Source organism: Botryllus schlosseri, chromosome 12, assembly GCF_051294905.1.
Source record: "Botryllus schlosseri isolate E-star chromosome 12, Bs_hap1, whole genome shotgun sequence".
NCBI lineage: Eukaryota > Metazoa > Chordata > Ascidiacea > Stolidobranchia > Styelidae > Botryllus > Botryllus schlosseri.
The window spans coordinates 250,595-267,131 of NC_137247.1; the positions used below are offsets into that span (position 1 = coordinate 250,595).

Sequence of the window (16,537 nt, forward strand, 5' to 3'; positions counted from 1 at the left end):
ATGATATTTCACCTTTTGGTACTGGTATTTGCAAAATAGGGCCGTTAAGTGGAAAGTGAGGATAATTAATATCTAGGCCTGTCATGACTGAGAGAGGTCTTCACTATTGCCCAATGGCCAAGAATAGTCCTCAAATTATGGATTGAATTCGAAAATGACTTGGACTCAAGTCTCATCACTGTGACCGGACTCGAATCATGGAACCCTGACTTGACTCAGTGGTGAATTGAAATGACTTGGGTTACCATCCTCATTCCTCGTTGAACATGACGTGAAGCCCAGACTGAACAATTGAACATGAATCACTATGACTTGACTCGGTAATAAATTGAAAATGACTCGAGTCAGAACTCTTAATGCAAGACTTGTATCTTGGTTACAAACCAGGCTACAACCAAATCATTATGGTGTTATAGTATTTTACTTGAAAAGGACGGAACAGGCACGGTTTGCACATAAAATTCACATTGCTCTATATAAGAAATCTGGACTCTTCGGCAACAACGGTATCTCATATTTTGAATCGACCAAACGCGGCATAATTCCTGATGTCCGTGGAATTGGATGCCTTCCGAGTTTTTTGATTGAATTCGATTTTCTGCCGTTCCTCTTGTTTTCTTCAGAGATTGCTGTTATTTTTCCTAAATGGTTCTTTTTGGGTTTTAACGGCGGCAGAAACACATCAAATCTGTCTTTTTTATCGCTAAACGGTTTGTAAAGATTGGATGGCGGAAATGGTAATTCTGGTTCACTGAGCACATTCAGGCTTGTTTCAGAAGTCTCAACATCACCGTCCAGGCATTCAGTAAATTGCGCTGATTCATTTGGAAGCTGTGATTGAAAAAACTTTGAAAGTCGATCGGGCGAAGAGCGCGGTTCCGATTTCGTTTGAATAAATTCATGCAGAGATTTTTCGATAGATTTTCGTTGATTTGCAAATTTTGTGTGCTCTCCTTGAAAACATGGGAAAAATGGGTTGCCGTGATGGTATTTCAACGTTTTGTCCCCGCCTTTACGATACTGGAGTGCGATTTTCGCAATTCCGCTGTCTTCGATATTCATGGAAGAAAATGTACTGGTCTCGTTGAAAGGGAGTAGGACGCGATTCAAAGGAGGCACTTGAACCTTTGTTCTAATACGACGTGGTAACGACAGTACTTCAAGTCGGTGTAGATGGATTCTACTTCGTTTATTTCTCTTTGGGTCTAGTAAGTCATTGAAGGTATCTTCCCCACTTTTGCTGTTTTCAACACATTTTTCAGGCATGTTCAACTTTGATTTAATGTTACACAGGGAAGTTGCAGCTGTTGAATAAATCAATGCTACTAGTTCACGAGAATCACAGTCTTTCCATCTGCCGACTTCATCTGGGCTTACAGGGTTTTTGTCTTCTGTGTAGTGCAATGTTCTTAGTTTTGACACAAGTTCCAACTCACGTTTACACTGATGATGTAGTTCTGTTTCTGTGTCACCGGTTTCCTTCATGGTGATGACAAGGCTTCTTGCTTTCTATTGGAAGGAATCTATAAGGCAATTCATGTCTGAGACATGTCGGTGTTCTACTCCGGCTACTGATATCTAAATATAGACTGACAGTACGAGCTAACCAGGTTCCTTCTTCTGTTGAATACAAATGAAATGAGAGTGTGAAGTTAAAAGACCACTGTGATTCTATTAGAATTTTTGGCCGAAATCGGTGATCGGGTGAATCATGGAAATATACTCGGGTGTCATTACGTTTTGTGCTTTGGAAATTACATCGGCATATTCGGGAACCTCTTGCCATACTGTTTCTTGGTGATGTATTCAACGACAAATGCATGTAAACGACGGTTTTCGGGTGTATTTCCGGGTATAATGACGAAAGAACAATTTTAAGAAGACGAATGGATACCTACTACGCAGCCGTTTGACTGAATATTTTGTAGAGAAATCGTCAGAAATGTATCGATGATAACGCTCAGCAGACCATGTCTATCGACAATCCTTGGGGTATAAATAAAATATTTCGAAGAGTGCGAGAATGGTTTGACACCGGCGGCAGCTATAAAGAATCATCATTTTGCCGAATATATGATCACGGCGAATAGTAGAACACTTTTTTAAAAGATTTAGGCTCCGGACTCTACAGTCTACATATATCTCATTAGAATCGAATTGAAATCGGACATTTTCAAAATATCGGTAATCCGGACACAATTATGGCCCCAGATCGACCCTTGGGACGTCAACTTGAATAATAATTTTGGTATTGATTGAATCGGCTAGACTAGTATCATCCATTTCAAAAAGAATTAGGCTTCGGACTCTACATATATCTTATTAGAATCTAATTGAAATCGGACATTTTCGAAATTTTGATAATCCGGACACAATTATGGCCCCAGTTGGACCCTTGGGACGTCGACTTGAATAATAATTTTGGTCTCGATAGAAGCGGCCAGACTAGTAGAATCCATTTCGAAAAGAATTAGGCTTCGGACTCTACATATATCTCATTAGAATCGAATTGAAAATGGACATATGGCTAATTCCATTATAATTTAGCAAATTTTTTGAGATTTGTAATGCATACTCTCAGAATTGTCCAATATTTACATATGTTGTTCTTTTTTTTAATTCCAAGTTTATTAAAAAAAAAATTGAAAAATGCTCATCGGTTCAAAAGCTATTGCGATTTAAAATCCTCTCGTCACTAGGTGGTGCTACTTTCAAAAATCTTTGAAATCGATATTTATCGCTTAAATGATGGTAGAGAACCAATTAAAATGTCCAATTAACCGATTCTGGGGCCAAGGAATTCAATAAAACCAACTGTTTCGCCCTAAACTCAATGAAAAAAAAGTTACGGATGAAAAAAAAAATGGGGGGGACGGGCTTGAAATGTCTGTAGGATACGGCCTACACAAAAAAAAATTCTTGTGAAATGTGCTTGAACCGCTGAACATTTTTCAATTTTTTTTTTAATAAACTTGGAATTCAAAAAAGAACAACATTTGTAAATATTGGACAATTCTGAGGGTATGCATTACAGCCCCTGTTAAATTATAATGGAATTAGCCATATTCGAAATTGCGATAATCCGGACACAATTATGGCCCCAGATCGACCCTTGGGACGTCGACTTGAATAATAATTTTGGTATTGATTGAATCGGCTAGACTAGTAGAATCCATTTCAAAAAGAATTAGGCTTCGGACTCTACATATATCTCATTAGAATCGAATTGAAATCGGACATATTCGAAATTTCGATAATCCGGACACAATTACGGCCCCAGATCGACCCTTGGGACGTCGACTTGAATAATAATTTTGGTATTGATTGAATCGGCTAGACTAGTAGAATCCATTTCAAAAAGAATTAGGCTTCGGACTCTACATATATCTCATTAGAATCGAATTGAAATCGGACATTTTCGAAATTTTGATAATCCGGACACAATTATGGCCCCAGTTGGACCCTTGGGACGTCGACTTGAATAATAATTTTGGTCTCGATAGAAGCGGCCAGACTAGTAGAATCCATTTCGAAAAGAATTAGGCTTCGGACTCAACATATATCTCATTAGAATCGAATTGAAATTGGACATATTCGAAATTTCGATAATCCGGCCACAATTATGGCCCCAGATCGACCCTTGGGACGTCGACTTGAATAATAATTTTGGTATTGATGGAATCGGCGAGACCAGTAGAATCCATTTCAAAAAGAATTAGGCTTCGAACTCTACATATATCTCATTAGAATCGAATTGAAATTTGGGCACCCAAATTACAAATAGGGCCCAGCTTGACCCGGGGCTTCTGTTCGTCCAGCACTCTGTTGACGAGCAACTGATATTGTACAGCTAATTTTTGCGCATAAGTAATCTGTAGTAATGTTAGGGTTACAATACCTCCTTTAAAGAGGATTTGTCCTATTTTTTGACTATTTTGAAAGTGTCCCAGGAAATCGGTACGAGGGTAGGTGACTTCAGGTCAACTGTAGAGGCCTTTGCTCAGATAGGAAGTTTATTCACTCAGTCGTACTCGACAACCCAGCAGCGACGAGACCAAACACAAAGAGGAAGCTACTCCATGAAATCACTCAAGCATCCCAAGGGCGCCAACCCAGATAGGGGGCGCACGAGGGCTGCTACATCACCCTCCCATCAAATTTGAGAGGTGCTACTCAAGTAGACTCTCACAACAAAATACAAGCAATAACCAAGCAACAAGCAGTAAGCGAGAAAAAAAAAGATCACTTTCACATAACATAGTCATTAAATCGTGAGGGCATTTGTCTGCTACGATCGGGCAGGACACTCGGTATCTCTTCCGACACAGCAATGTCGGTGTCACTGACTGAATCGTTTTCCAGAGCTGGAAGTGAGTCAACATCATCTATGTAAGGATGTAAATTATCCACATGCACAATGCGATATCGTTCGGAGTCCACATGTTTTATCCGATACAGGAATTGTTCGATTCGCTCTGACACTAGCCATGGGCCGGTCCAACCCGACCTCAGTTTTGACTTTGCGGGTGGATGGAAGTACCAGCACAAACTACCAGTTTCCAAAATCAAGGGTTTAACAGATGGATCGAAGTTTCTGGACTGGCGGATAGCAGACTTACTCAGTTGCTCACGGGCATACGCAAAAGCATCAGTACTAGCAATGTCAAACCACTTGACAAACTCAGTATAACAACGATAGGCAGTGTTACGTGGCGGTTTACCGAACATGATATCAACAGGAAGGGATATCTCTCTTCCTAAAAACAAACGATTAGGAGTATAACCAGTAGATGCATGCACTGATGACCTGTAAGCCATGGATAAATAAGGTAAATGTTCATCCCAGTTGTCTTGGGCACTGTTCACAAAACTTTTGAGCATTTGCAGATAAACCCGATTGTTCCTTTCTGTGAGCCCGTCTGATCTAGGGTGATAGGGAGTAGTGCGAGTTTTATCAATATCAAATAGCATACACATTTGCTTAAAAAGGTCCGATTCAAATTGTACACCCTGGTCCGTATGGATTATAGACGGCGCACCAAATCTGGTGAAAATTTCAGTCACAAGTACATCTGCAGCAGAAGCAGCCAACAAGTTTTTCAACGGGAATGCTTCTACCCATTTTGAGAAGTAGTCAGTACATACCATAATGTACTTATAACCCGACTCTGTCTCATTCAAGGGACCCATGAAATCAATAGAAATTCTGTCAAATGGCTCAGCACATAACATTTTCTGCAAATTAGCATTGTGACCACCGTGAGGAGTTTTCGATTTGGTACACACAGAACAGTATTTAATCCAACTTTCAACATCACGTTTCATTCCAGGCCAATACACCCTATCTCTCAATTTCTTATAAGTACGATCACGACCCAAATGACCTGCTGTACGCAATGCATGAAACTGGTGAAAAATATCCTTACAAACCGAAAGGGGCAGGACTAATTGAAATATTGGTTTACCCCCAGGATTAGAATGCACAAATTCACGATAAAGTACTCCATTTCGCAGACTGATGAGTCGCCATTGCGAACACAAGTCCCGGACCAGTTTTGGCTGGAACAGAAGTTCAGTCCCAGAAGGTCTACAATCTCTTGTTTCCTTCATTGAAATGACTGTTTTCAAGTCCTTGTCTTTCATCTGCAGCTCCTTCAAATTTTCTTCAGAGTATGACCGCAACCAGTTTGACAAATCTGGTCCTGTAGATGCAGATTCTTCAGCCACCTGCCCCAAACTTCCCACGATGACCGCAGCACATCTTGTTGCTGGAGGATCTGCGAAATCACAACAGTCCGAGCATTCCTCTCGCTCACAGCGTCTACGGTACTTCCTGGAAAGACCATCAGCATTCCCATGCAACACGCCCGGACGATGTTCAACTGTATAATCATAGCTGCTCAGAAACGCAATCCATCTTGCCACCAAGGGACCATGGGGTTCGCTCGAAGTGAGAAGCCAACGTAATGAAGAATGATCAGTCCTCAGAATATATGGTCTTCCCCAAAGGTAATGCCTGAAATGCTCAATCGCCCATCTTGCAGCATAAAGCTCTCGATATGTAGCACAGTAATTCCTCTGTGATTTGTTAAGGGTAGTACTTGCATAAGCGATTACCCGCTCAAGACCCTCTTGCTTCTGGGAGAGAACCGCACCCACACCAAAAGCGCTGCAATCAGTGTCAAGAATGAACACTTCACCATCTTCACGTGGGTAAGACAGTATCGGAGATTTTGTCAATAACTCCTTCAAGGTGTCAAACGCATTTTGGCATTGATCGTCCCAGTTGAAAGGCACATTCTTCATTGTTAGATGTGTCAGTGGGTAAGCAATGGACGCGAATGACTTCACATACTGCCGATAATAGTTTGCGGTGCCCAGGAAAGCTTGGAGATCTTTCAACTTCCCAGGAACCGGCCAGTCACGAATCGACGATATTTTTGTCTCACTGCAGCTAACCCCTTCGTCTGAAATTTCATGGCCAAGATATTCCACACGTCTTTGAAAAAACCTGCATTTAGTTGGTTTGAACTTTAGTCCAGCCGTGCGTATCCTGGAGAAAACGTGTCGGAGGTTCTCCATTTCGTGCTCAAAAGTTTTTCCAAAAACCATAACATCATCCAGGAAAACCAGGGCTCGCGACCACAATACATCAGCAAGAACTTTCTCCATCAATCTCTGAAACAGAGCTGGCGAATTTGCCAATCCCATGGGAAGTACAGTAAATTGGTAATGATTATGACCTGGAACACTGAAGGCTGTTTTGGGGCGATCCTTAGGATCTATTGTGACTTGGAAAAAACCGCTTGCCAAGTCCAAACATGAAAACCACGAGGTGCCTCCCAACGAATCGAGAATATCTTCTATTCGAGGTAACGAGTACGCATCTTTGACCGTCACGCTATTCAGTTTCCTGTAATCCAGAACAATTCTCCAGGAATTATCTTTTTTAGGAACCAGCATAATTGGTGCATTGAAAGGTGAATCAGACTCCTCTATCACGTTCTGTTCTCGCAGCTTTTCCACTTCTTGAATAGCCAACTTGCGTTTCTCCCAGCCCATGCGCCGGGGACGTACTTTGACTGGTTGTTCAGTGGTGAGAGTGATTCTATGCTGCAAAACTTGCGTCTGTCCGAGTTTTCCATCCGGCCCAATGAAAACATCCTGGAATTCAGTCAAGAGATCCCGCACTGCCGACTGCTGCTCCCCCGTTAGGTCCTGAACACCATCTAACATGGAACTCAGATGACCTGGAAATTCGCCCGTTTGCGATTTCGATTCGTCACCTAAATAGGACTTCCCTTCACCCGGGGGCACCTCTTCATCTTCACTCTTCCTTATACTGGCAATGCCGGAAACTCTTCCATGTACATCCTGGAAGTTGTCTGCAGGGCAAATCATGCCAACAAAAGTGCCAGAGGGTATCTCAACCACACGATCTGAATCATTCACAACCAGAACTGGCACCAAGCATTCTGATGCGGTAACGAAAGCAGGACACACATACACTCCCGACTTATTCTGTGCCCACGAAAAATCCCTGACTGGCTCAACTACAGCCGTAACTCCCTTAACATCCACTGGCCAAGGGTGGTTATTCTCTCCAGTCACACATAATTGACTGTGAGCGGGGACCGAAATTGATTCCCTAATGTTTATACGGCTGCACGTGACATTATTGGAACTCATTAATTGAACCGAGTCATCACCCACTTGCATTACTCCACGTCTGGCATACAAGGTGACATCAAAATCCTTCAGAGCATCCATACCCAAAATACCAATTTTCGCTCCGAGCTCAGCTACAAACACTCGCATCCTCACACAAACTTTATTTATGCACATCTTGAGTGTGCAACTTCCATGCACTACTAGGGGTCTGCCATTAGCCACTCTAAATCGATTGTCATCCGGACTCGATTCTAGCTCACCGACATCAATAAACTCCCGTAACCCAAAATCTATGAATGTTACCGGACTACCGGTATCTACCAAAAATTTATAATCTGCCCGGGCAATACTAACAAGTGTGTACCAGTTGGTTGAAACATTGAGGGAGCAAATCAAGTTATCAAGATCATCATCAACCGTATTACAAGCGGGGTTACTGGCTTCGCACCCCGCTACTGCGAGTTTAAACGACCGTTCCAATTTCCATTATTATCCATAGTTGGCTGTGGTTGAGGGAAATATTGTGTTTGCACATTGGGTCCATGCTGCCACGTACTATTCTGATTGGAATATTGACATTGATAATCATAGTGCCCTGCATTTCGACAAAGTGGACAAAAGGGTGCCCTACAGAAACGTGCAGAATGACCAGACTTGCCACACCTGAAGCATTTACCAAAGAATTTTGACTTGGGACTTTCATGGTTTCCAATTGGTGAATTCGGACGACTCGCATTATTGTCTGGGACACGATTTTTATTAAATAACTCAGTCAACTCATTTCTCAAGGACTTAATCTGGTTTTGCAATTCCCCAATACATTCATCACATTCTGATTTTGAGTTCAAGTCAGCCTTGCGAGTAGAGTTATTAACCACTGCCACATAAGGTTTTATTGTGCCCGCATTGGCCTTATGAGTAGCAGCCATGGACTCATAGTTTTCAGCAGCACGAACTAACTCCTCTAAACTGTCACTCTCACGCACAGCAAGCATACCACACAGTGTGACATCAGAGAACCCTTGACAAAATTGTTGACGTACCAGTAACTCTGCAGCATTACCGTTTATCATCTTGTAGCCTTTACGTACCAGTTCTCGGAGAGCAGCAGTAAATGCAGCAGGGGTTTCATTCGGCTTTTTCCTTCGACTGTTGAACTTAGTTCTCGAGTTTTGTCCCGATTGCTCCTTTCCAAAACGTTTTCTGAGGTGCTCCACTATTATGTCGAAGTTTTGGGAATCCTCGGCGGAAACCTCCTTGGCGTACTTCAGCGCGGGACCTTCCAGACTCCAGCCAAAATATGAAAGAATTTCACGTACACCCCAAGATGGGTTGCAGCCAACAACATACTTAAAGTGGCTTAGATGGTCTTCTAACGTGACATCCGTTGTTCCACTGAACTCATTAGGTAGAACATTTGGCGTTTTCGATTCCAGAACAATAGGCTTACCATGCACTGGTATTACGGTTGATTTCTTGCTGCTCGAAATTATTGTATCGTCGGAAATAATCCTATCCGTAGCTGAAACACATGGACGATCAACACTGCCCTTGTCAGAACCAGTCTGTACCGGTACAGTACGTTGCATTTCTTTAATTATTGATAGAACCCTGGTCTCCCACGCCTGCATTTTTCGGTCGATCATCTCTTCGACAGCAAGTAGAATTCCGAGATGCGCTCAATCTGTCCCGATACTCTACTTTCGGTGTTCGTCATTCTCACCTCGAGGTATTCAATTTTCGTTCGCAGCACGTCTAGTTGATGCGACTCGATCTCTTCTTCTATCTGTCTGGCCTCGGAAATTAACGACTGAGGTGAGCTATCCATTCTGGTCCTGGCGTGCTCGCCAATGTAGAGGCCTTTGCTCAGATAGGAAGTTTATTCACTCAGTCGTACTCAACAACCCAGCAGCGACGAGACCAAACACTAAGAGGAAGCTACTCCATGAAATCACTCAAGCATCCCAAGGGCGCCAACCCAGATAGGGGGCGCACGAGGGCTGCTACACAACGATAAGGTCTCACAATGATATAAATATTTATATCATTGGGTCTCATCATGGTGGGAATTAGATTGCAATCCTCTGATATTTGTATGAATCAAACTAATTTGTTTACCCTTCGGGGCTTGCAGAATTGATGCCGTCTCGTTGATTGATATTGAGTTACACTTTCTGATCAGTGGGAAACTATTCTTATTCGTCATGATTCCGAGTTGACCCAAATTTCCATGTTAGCTTGTCAGTGAATGGAGATACTTATGCGTTCGCGCAGTTCGATTCACGTCACGCAACACTGGCTTAATCCAATTATGTGGGCGAAGAGCGCTACAATAGCGCTACAAATAGCGATTTTACAGTAGCATAAATCGAAACATATTAGCACCAAACCTTTGGATGAATAATATCAAGTAGAGTTTCGGTTCAAAATTGCTACGTATTTTGTCCAACGGTTGGCGAAGCTGGGTCCAAATCGGTATAGATTGTCTGACGGTTGGTGAAGTATTGCAGCCAAAGGAAAATTTCCCGATGTAGCAACCGGTCCGTGGACATATGAGCATGCGACATTACAGCATGCGAGACTTCGGCATGCGACAATTTGGCATGCGACAGATGAGCATGTGGGTAAATTACGGGTTAGGGGTAGGTTACGGTTGGATTTATGGTTGGGTTAGGGTTCTGTTCAGTCTTGACATCCTATTTCCAAATGATATATCCAGTTCATCAAACTTTTGCGTCTTCAACTGATTTCTTGCTGTATCGTTGGTGTATCAATTTGGTTGGTGAAAATTCTGTCTATCTAACTAGACAAATCGACTTCTTGTCTTCTAGAATCCTGGATTTTCGACAATTATCATAGCTACATTACGGGAGCGCTGAAAACGCGTCCGCTCACCACGACGCCTGAATGTCTAGCTAGATACAACAAGCTTAATACAACCAAATGTTTGCTGGGAACTTCTCACTCAGCGCTACTGGTAAATCTGATTACATGGAGTGAGAGGATAAAAAGTTTATAGCGACGTATATATGTAATTACCACCCATTCATTCATGCATTAAAGAAAATTTTGGCACCAAGGGCGACTAGGCCACAAAACTTTGCTAACCATCGAAATCACGCTACAGGGTTCTTGGGAGCGAAGCCCTCAGAAGTTTGGTTTATCACGCCATGGGTGCGCAAAACAATCGTTTTTAGGGGGGTTGACGAAGTGCTGTTACGGCCCTCCCTCTTACTCATTGTCTTTAATACATTCCTTACAATATGAGGTTGGGGGGGGGGGCGCTGGGGCACGATAATCTTTAAAAGGGGGCGCTGGAGGGAAAAAGGTTAAGAACCACTGGTTTAATCCAATTTTATATCTGTGGCTGGTGATATCGAACGGTTCGCATTCATATACTAATTTTTCTCACTTTGCAGTTTCTGGTCGCATTTTCAAGTACTGATGCCAATAGTTAAAATACCAATAGTGTGGTAACTTAATTATTCTTCGAAATTACAATGAAATGTCGGTCTCGGCCGCCTGAGTCTCGAGTCATATGACTTTTGGTCCGAGATCATGCGCAATGACTCGAGTCGAGTCATTCCCTATTTTGGGAAAATGACTCGAGTCAAGTCGATTCATCAGAAAATAGCGACTTGAGTCGAGCCTTGGGCGCTTCATGCCAGCATGGGTTCTTCTGATACTCTTAAATCCTTAATCCAATCGAAGTTACATTATGGCATCCTCTGTTGGGGGGCTGCCAGTAAAACTGCACTCAAACCACTGCAGAAACTACAGCATAAAGTACTCCGAATCATAGCTAGGGCCCCAAAGGGTCCTGGCTGCCCATCCAAGAGGTCGCTGCTGAAGAGATTCGGCGTCCTAAACATAGAAGATATGCGGAAACTAGAAATCGCCAAGTTTATGTACCAGTTTCACTGCGGTCGTTACCCCGAATATTTCAATGACTTCTTTACCTCTGAATCAAAAGCGCACAAGTACAACACGCGCGTCCACGTCGTCCATATCATATGATCGACCGAAAAGATCATCGCTCCATCAAATATGCCGGACCTGATGTCTGGAACAGTATCCCGCCGGCCATCCGACAGTCGACGAGCATGTCCACATTCAAGTCGAAATACAAGCAATTACTACTAAATAAATACAGTCCATCCTCAAGATTACCGGACCACGACTGACCTATCGATCTCGCTTCCCATGACATGCCACCCGATTTCTTGTCGCATTCTTTTTCTATACTATCTTCTTTACTTTCATTCAGTGTGCATGCCTCCTCTTTACATCGCCTAGGCCAAGGAGGGTGTCAGATTCCATAGACTACTCCTTGTCGCTTCGACACCTTCCTGTCTTTTCATTGTATCGCATTTTTGTGGTGTATTGAACTGATAAAATTGCTAATAAACCAATGATGATGATGATGATTCGAGTCGTTACAACCTTGGTGTGCATGCCTCTTCTTTACTTCGCCTAGGCTAAGGTGGGTGTCTGATCTTAACGGCTACTCCAAGTTGTTTCGACACCTTCCAATCTTTTCATTGCATCGCAGTCTTGTGAGGATTTGAAATGATGAGAATATTAATAAACTGATTGATTGGTAGCCATATAACTTCGTGCTCAGTGGTGTTGACACGTCGCTCCAGCTGATAAAAGCTGCTCAGATTGTGATTGTGATCAACATTCAATAGTCAGCTTGGCGCGTTCTCCGTAGGCAGCAATGGATAACGCGACATCGCAAGTCGTAGATTATGAAGGGGTATTATGGTTGGGCCTTCATTTCGGTCTCGCGTGGGCAACATACGCGCAGTGGATTATGGTCTTCATCATGGACTTGATAAGAATTGGCGTGCGAAAGTTGAAATTCAGTGAATCCGGGATGTATCAATTGGCGGACGATGCCAAATCGTTGAGTAAAATACCTCAACACTTGGCTATCATGACCGAGGACGACGCCGGTTTACAGGACCTCGCTAATATGGTAGTGTGGACCGCTCTGCTTGGTATTTCTTGCGTTACAATCCATAATCGAAATGGTGAGCATTCTTTCTCTTAGCATAGGCACATACCCGCAGGCCGCATACCGGTAAGGGGCGGTACCTAATAATCAAATATACTCCAGACCGCAGTTAATGGGTTATGCATTGTCAATCGATCTTTAATCTTTTTATATTGGTAATTTTTGATATTGGACTGTATTTTCCAATTAGTGGTCAGAAAAAGTAGCACAATTTGATACAATGATAGGACAAAAATAAGAATCGGCCTTTAGACTAGTCGGCACTCAAGATTACTAAACCACGATCTGACAGATCAAGTTTGTCTATCAAAGACTAGTCCAAGTCGTTGCGAGACGTTCCTATCTTTTCTTGGTATCACGGTCTTGTGGTGTATGCCGGACCCCAATTGTGGAACAGCATCTCGCCGGCTATCCGTCAGTCGTCGAGCATGTCCGCATTCAAGTCGAAATACAAGCAATTTCTTCTAAATCAACACTAGCCAGTCTTCAGGATTACCAGAGCACGACCTAACATCGACCTCGCCCTCCGCCACATGCCACCCCATTTTGTCGCTTGCGTCTTATATTTCTCTGCATTACTTTTCATTCAGTGTGCATGCCTCTTATTTACTTCGCCTAGGCTAAGGTGGGTGTCTGATCTTAATGGCTACTCCAAGTTGTTTCGACACCCTCCTATCTTTTCATTGTATCGCAGTCTTGTGATGTTTTGAAACGATGAAAATATTAATAAACCTGACTGACTGACTGATAATGAAAAGTATTAATAAACTGATACTTATAAACAAACTCGAAGGTAAAAACAGTATAGCAACCCTGATTATATAATAATGGTGTACTACGGCTCTTGAAATATCTATCGTTCGGCTAATGCAAATCACACCAGCAGGCTACAATTTGGCCATAGACCTTTGTGCAATACCCTTTGAGACTCATTTCAATCAGGAACCCCTGTTATATCAGTGACCAAGCTCTCACACATTCTCGGACAGTAATTTCATACTGTCGAGTCAACTATGTGCTTCTCAACCAGTATATTCTAGTAAGAATATTACTGGACTGTTCAATTAAAATGAGATTAAAGATGTTGGTGATTCATGATCACAACGCGGAATACCGGAATCTGCATTCTTTCAGGTATGAAGCCGGACGTGTTCTCTCACTTTGTCAAAATATGCCAACGGCGAAAAGCTGAGATGAAGCTGCTGTTACAAATCAATATTCACAACGAGTTTTGGGCGAAATCATGTACATTTTTTGACTTTCTTATATCGACTTCAATCCAATGTGATTCCTTTTAGTAGGCACAGCTGCCGGATGTGATGTATTAATTTCATCTGTCAAATGTAGCCGTCACAACATAGTGGAAGCATCCCGGGTACTTTGCAGAAAAATACAAGACGGGTCGTTACGAGCTTCTGATATCAACTTGGATGTCGTTAATGAAAGTGTCAGAGGTCAGATTTTCAGACAAGCTTTTTCATTTACACTTTGTACGACCATGTTTGGTTTTCATCTCATTACAAATCAGAAGGTAAGAATATTTGCTTTTTTTGCAGGGCCGCTCCCAGAGCCTGACCTAGCCATCAATTTTGGAGGTTACCCGAGTTTGCATGGATTTAATCCATGGGACATGCGGCTAACAGAGATAATGTAAGTGTTATTATTCAAGAGAAAGAAGTTGCTCAGTAAATGACTTTTTTTCCCAAATTGTACTGGCTACTTGATAATAAATTGTTAGGTTACCAAATCGAAGCCTGCACACCAAACTTGGTTCAATTCCAACCAGTATCCGCATTACTACAGAGTACAAGAGAATAAAGTTTTTTTATATGTATTATATAAAATTGAATACCGTAGTATATTCATATTGAAATGCACCCGAATATTTTTGGCTGACACTCGTCAGGGATAATCGTCAGCAATTAGTAGAGAATTGGAAAGAACATTGTATTACCCTGACGATTGTCAACTGATATTCGTGTTCATTTCAATATGAATATACTATTCAATGGTATATTGAAGTTCTGTACCTCCAAGAAGATCTTTAAACTCCATGAAATTGTTAGGTTGTCTATAGAAACGATGTTCACAAAATTTGGCTCAATTCCAATCAGTGAAAGCGGAGTTATTGCTGTCGAAAAATTTTGGATCTGAATGAAATAGTATTTACGGCGGCCACCGTAAATACTATTTTATTCAGATCCAAATTTTACAAATAAAGTTCCCATCGTAAATAGGCTACCATCATTTTTAACAAGACATTTTCTTACTCCAATAGTTTCTCTTTTATCGGTTGGAATTGAGCCAAATTTCTTAAACATAGTTGACCGACCACAGATGTCTGATTGACTTCAACAGCTGCTGTTATTAAATTCATTAAATACTGTTTTTGGTCTGTATTCTTCAATTTTGAAGTTTGCATTAACTAGGATTTATTCCTGGCATCGGTGGATAAATGCACGATTACTGTATATATTCTGTAATCCGTCCCGCGAAGTACTTCATTTTCCCATATCCAGCACGCCGACCGCACAAGTTGCCCGCCCCTGCACTAGAGTTATCAATACGGCTTGGTATAATCGAGTGCCTGAGTGATTCGATACCGAATCAAGTATTAGAATCAAGATTCCACATCACATTGAATATAATTTGGTAACTTTGTGACAATGCTGTGGTTTGCTCACGACTTGACAGAAATGTCCTTTTTAGTAACGTGTGTATCTTTGTACTACCGTTACATATTTTGTGTTCCAACAAGACCAATTTAGGTTTCAAGGCTTCTAAAGTCGAAAATAGTATTGAAACTGTAGCTTTCATTGAATCAAGTAAAAATTCATCTCTCACTACTCGACTAGTGAGAATTGATAGACTCGCAACTCAGGTAGTTGCCCATCCCTGCATTCTGTCTTTTGTGCAGCAGCATTCAACTTGTAGTTTGACTTGTTTTTTTCTCCTTTGCAGAACTGCGCAGTCAACAAAAAATATTTCCTATCCTCAATTCTTTGATGTTTTAAAACAATTTTCGTCAACAAAGCAACGATTTGGTAAATAGAACGTATCGTGGAATATCTTCTGGGTGATTTGTGCAAGTTTGATATCTTGAAGCTATCGTGACCATTTTATATGCATTTTATGACCACATCGCAGCTAATACTTATTGCTTAGCAGTTCAAGTATTTCATTGCACACAGTGGTCCGCTATCAACTAAGCTGCGAGAGTGGATAAATCTTTGTAGAAATAGACTCACTTTTGGGCCTGCATTGTGGAATATGAATGTAGCATGGTCACTGTGTTGCCATGTCAACTAATACCATCCGCAATGAGTTTTGCTGCATGATAGTTTGCTGTACTCGATATTTCTTATGTGAACTATGAATCATATTTTTATGCCGGTATTGAATAAATTTCTACATGCATACCCTGTTTTGAAGCAGTGTTTGATGTTTTCAGCACATCTTCGCGAATGAAACTTGATTATACGTAGCAAGAGTTGAAGTACAAAATTCATACCTTTCCGCATTTGATCAGTATTAAAGATGACTGAATTTGCATTACATATTGAATTCGATTAGGGAAAGTACGATTCTCATTGTTGGACTACTTCAGCTTCTCCAAATTAGACAGTTAGCATGACAGCATAGATAGGGTTACCATAGCCTTCATCTTCTTTTAAGAGGATTTATCCTCTTTTGAAAGTGTACTCACAGGACGCCCTTTTGTTCTCTTTTTTGAGAATTTACTGCAAAATTGGACTGATATGCCGGAGTGGGCGAAAAGTTGACTTTTTTTTTTAAATTTTTTTCAGTCGACCACCTGTCAATGTGGTGGAAAAAACTGTATTTTGG

The 16,537-nt window shown here is 41.7% G+C and overlaps 3 protein-coding genes across 4 annotated transcripts in view; 1 reads left to right on the plus strand and 2 right to left on the minus strand.

The window, feature by feature from the left end:
- Positions 1-10,616, minus strand: part of LOC145452231 (actin-binding protein WASF3-like) — a 68,591-nt gene extending 57,975 nt beyond the window's left edge. The window contains exon 1 of the mRNA XM_080330452.1: positions 10,600-10,616. The gene's annotated coding sequence lies outside the window, so the exon portion shown is untranslated. The remainder of the gene's footprint in view (positions 1-10,599) is intronic.
- LOC145452235 (uncharacterized) lies at positions 403-10,616 on the minus strand. The gene is made up of 2 exons (XM_080330455.1): positions 10,598-10,616; positions 403-1,617 (listed from the first exon to the last, which is right to left on the minus strand). The coding sequence occupies exon 2, from the start codon at positions 1,483-1,485 to the stop codon at positions 463-465; it is 1,023 nt and encodes a 340-aa protein (XP_080186581.1). The 5' UTR covers positions 1,486-1,617; positions 10,598-10,616; the 3' UTR covers positions 403-462.
- A 1,635-nt stretch (positions 10,617-12,251) lies between these two features.
- LOC145452236 (dehydrodolichyl diphosphate synthase complex subunit nus1-like) lies at positions 12,252-16,111 on the plus strand. 2 transcript variants are annotated; one of them, XM_080330457.1, is made up of 5 exons: positions 12,252-12,707; positions 13,826-13,936; positions 13,993-14,145; positions 14,248-14,341; positions 15,653-16,111. In XM_080330457.1, exons 1-5 carry the CDS (start codon positions 12,392-12,394, stop codon positions 15,741-15,743), a joined length of 765 nt encoding a protein of 254 aa, XP_080186583.1. In that variant the 5' UTR covers positions 12,252-12,391; the 3' UTR covers positions 15,744-16,111. The 2 variants fall into 2 exon arrangements, with proteins under 2 accessions (XP_080186583.1, XP_080186582.1); XM_080330456.1 differs by having other exon boundaries at positions 12,266-12,707; positions 13,990-14,145.
- Positions 16,112-16,537: the final 426 nt, after the last annotated feature.

Excerpts from the sequence above, each read along its gene's own strand:
- LOC145452235 (XM_080330455.1), bottom strand. The coding sequence starts at position 1,485 with ATGAAGGAAACCGGTGACACAGAAACAGAACTACATCATCAGTGTAAA.
- LOC145452236 (XM_080330456.1), top strand. The coding sequence starts at position 12,392 with ATGGATAACGCGACATCGCAAGTCGTAGATTATGAAGGGGTATTATGG. Across the intron at positions 12,708-13,825 it reads TACAATCCATAATCGAAATG|GTATGAAGCCGGACGTGTTC; the intron begins GTGAGCATTCTT and ends GCATTCTTTCAG. Across the intron at positions 14,146-14,247 it reads CGTTAATGAAAGTGTCAGAG|GGCCGCTCCCAGAGCCTGAC; the intron begins GTCAGATTTTCA and ends CTTTTTTTGCAG.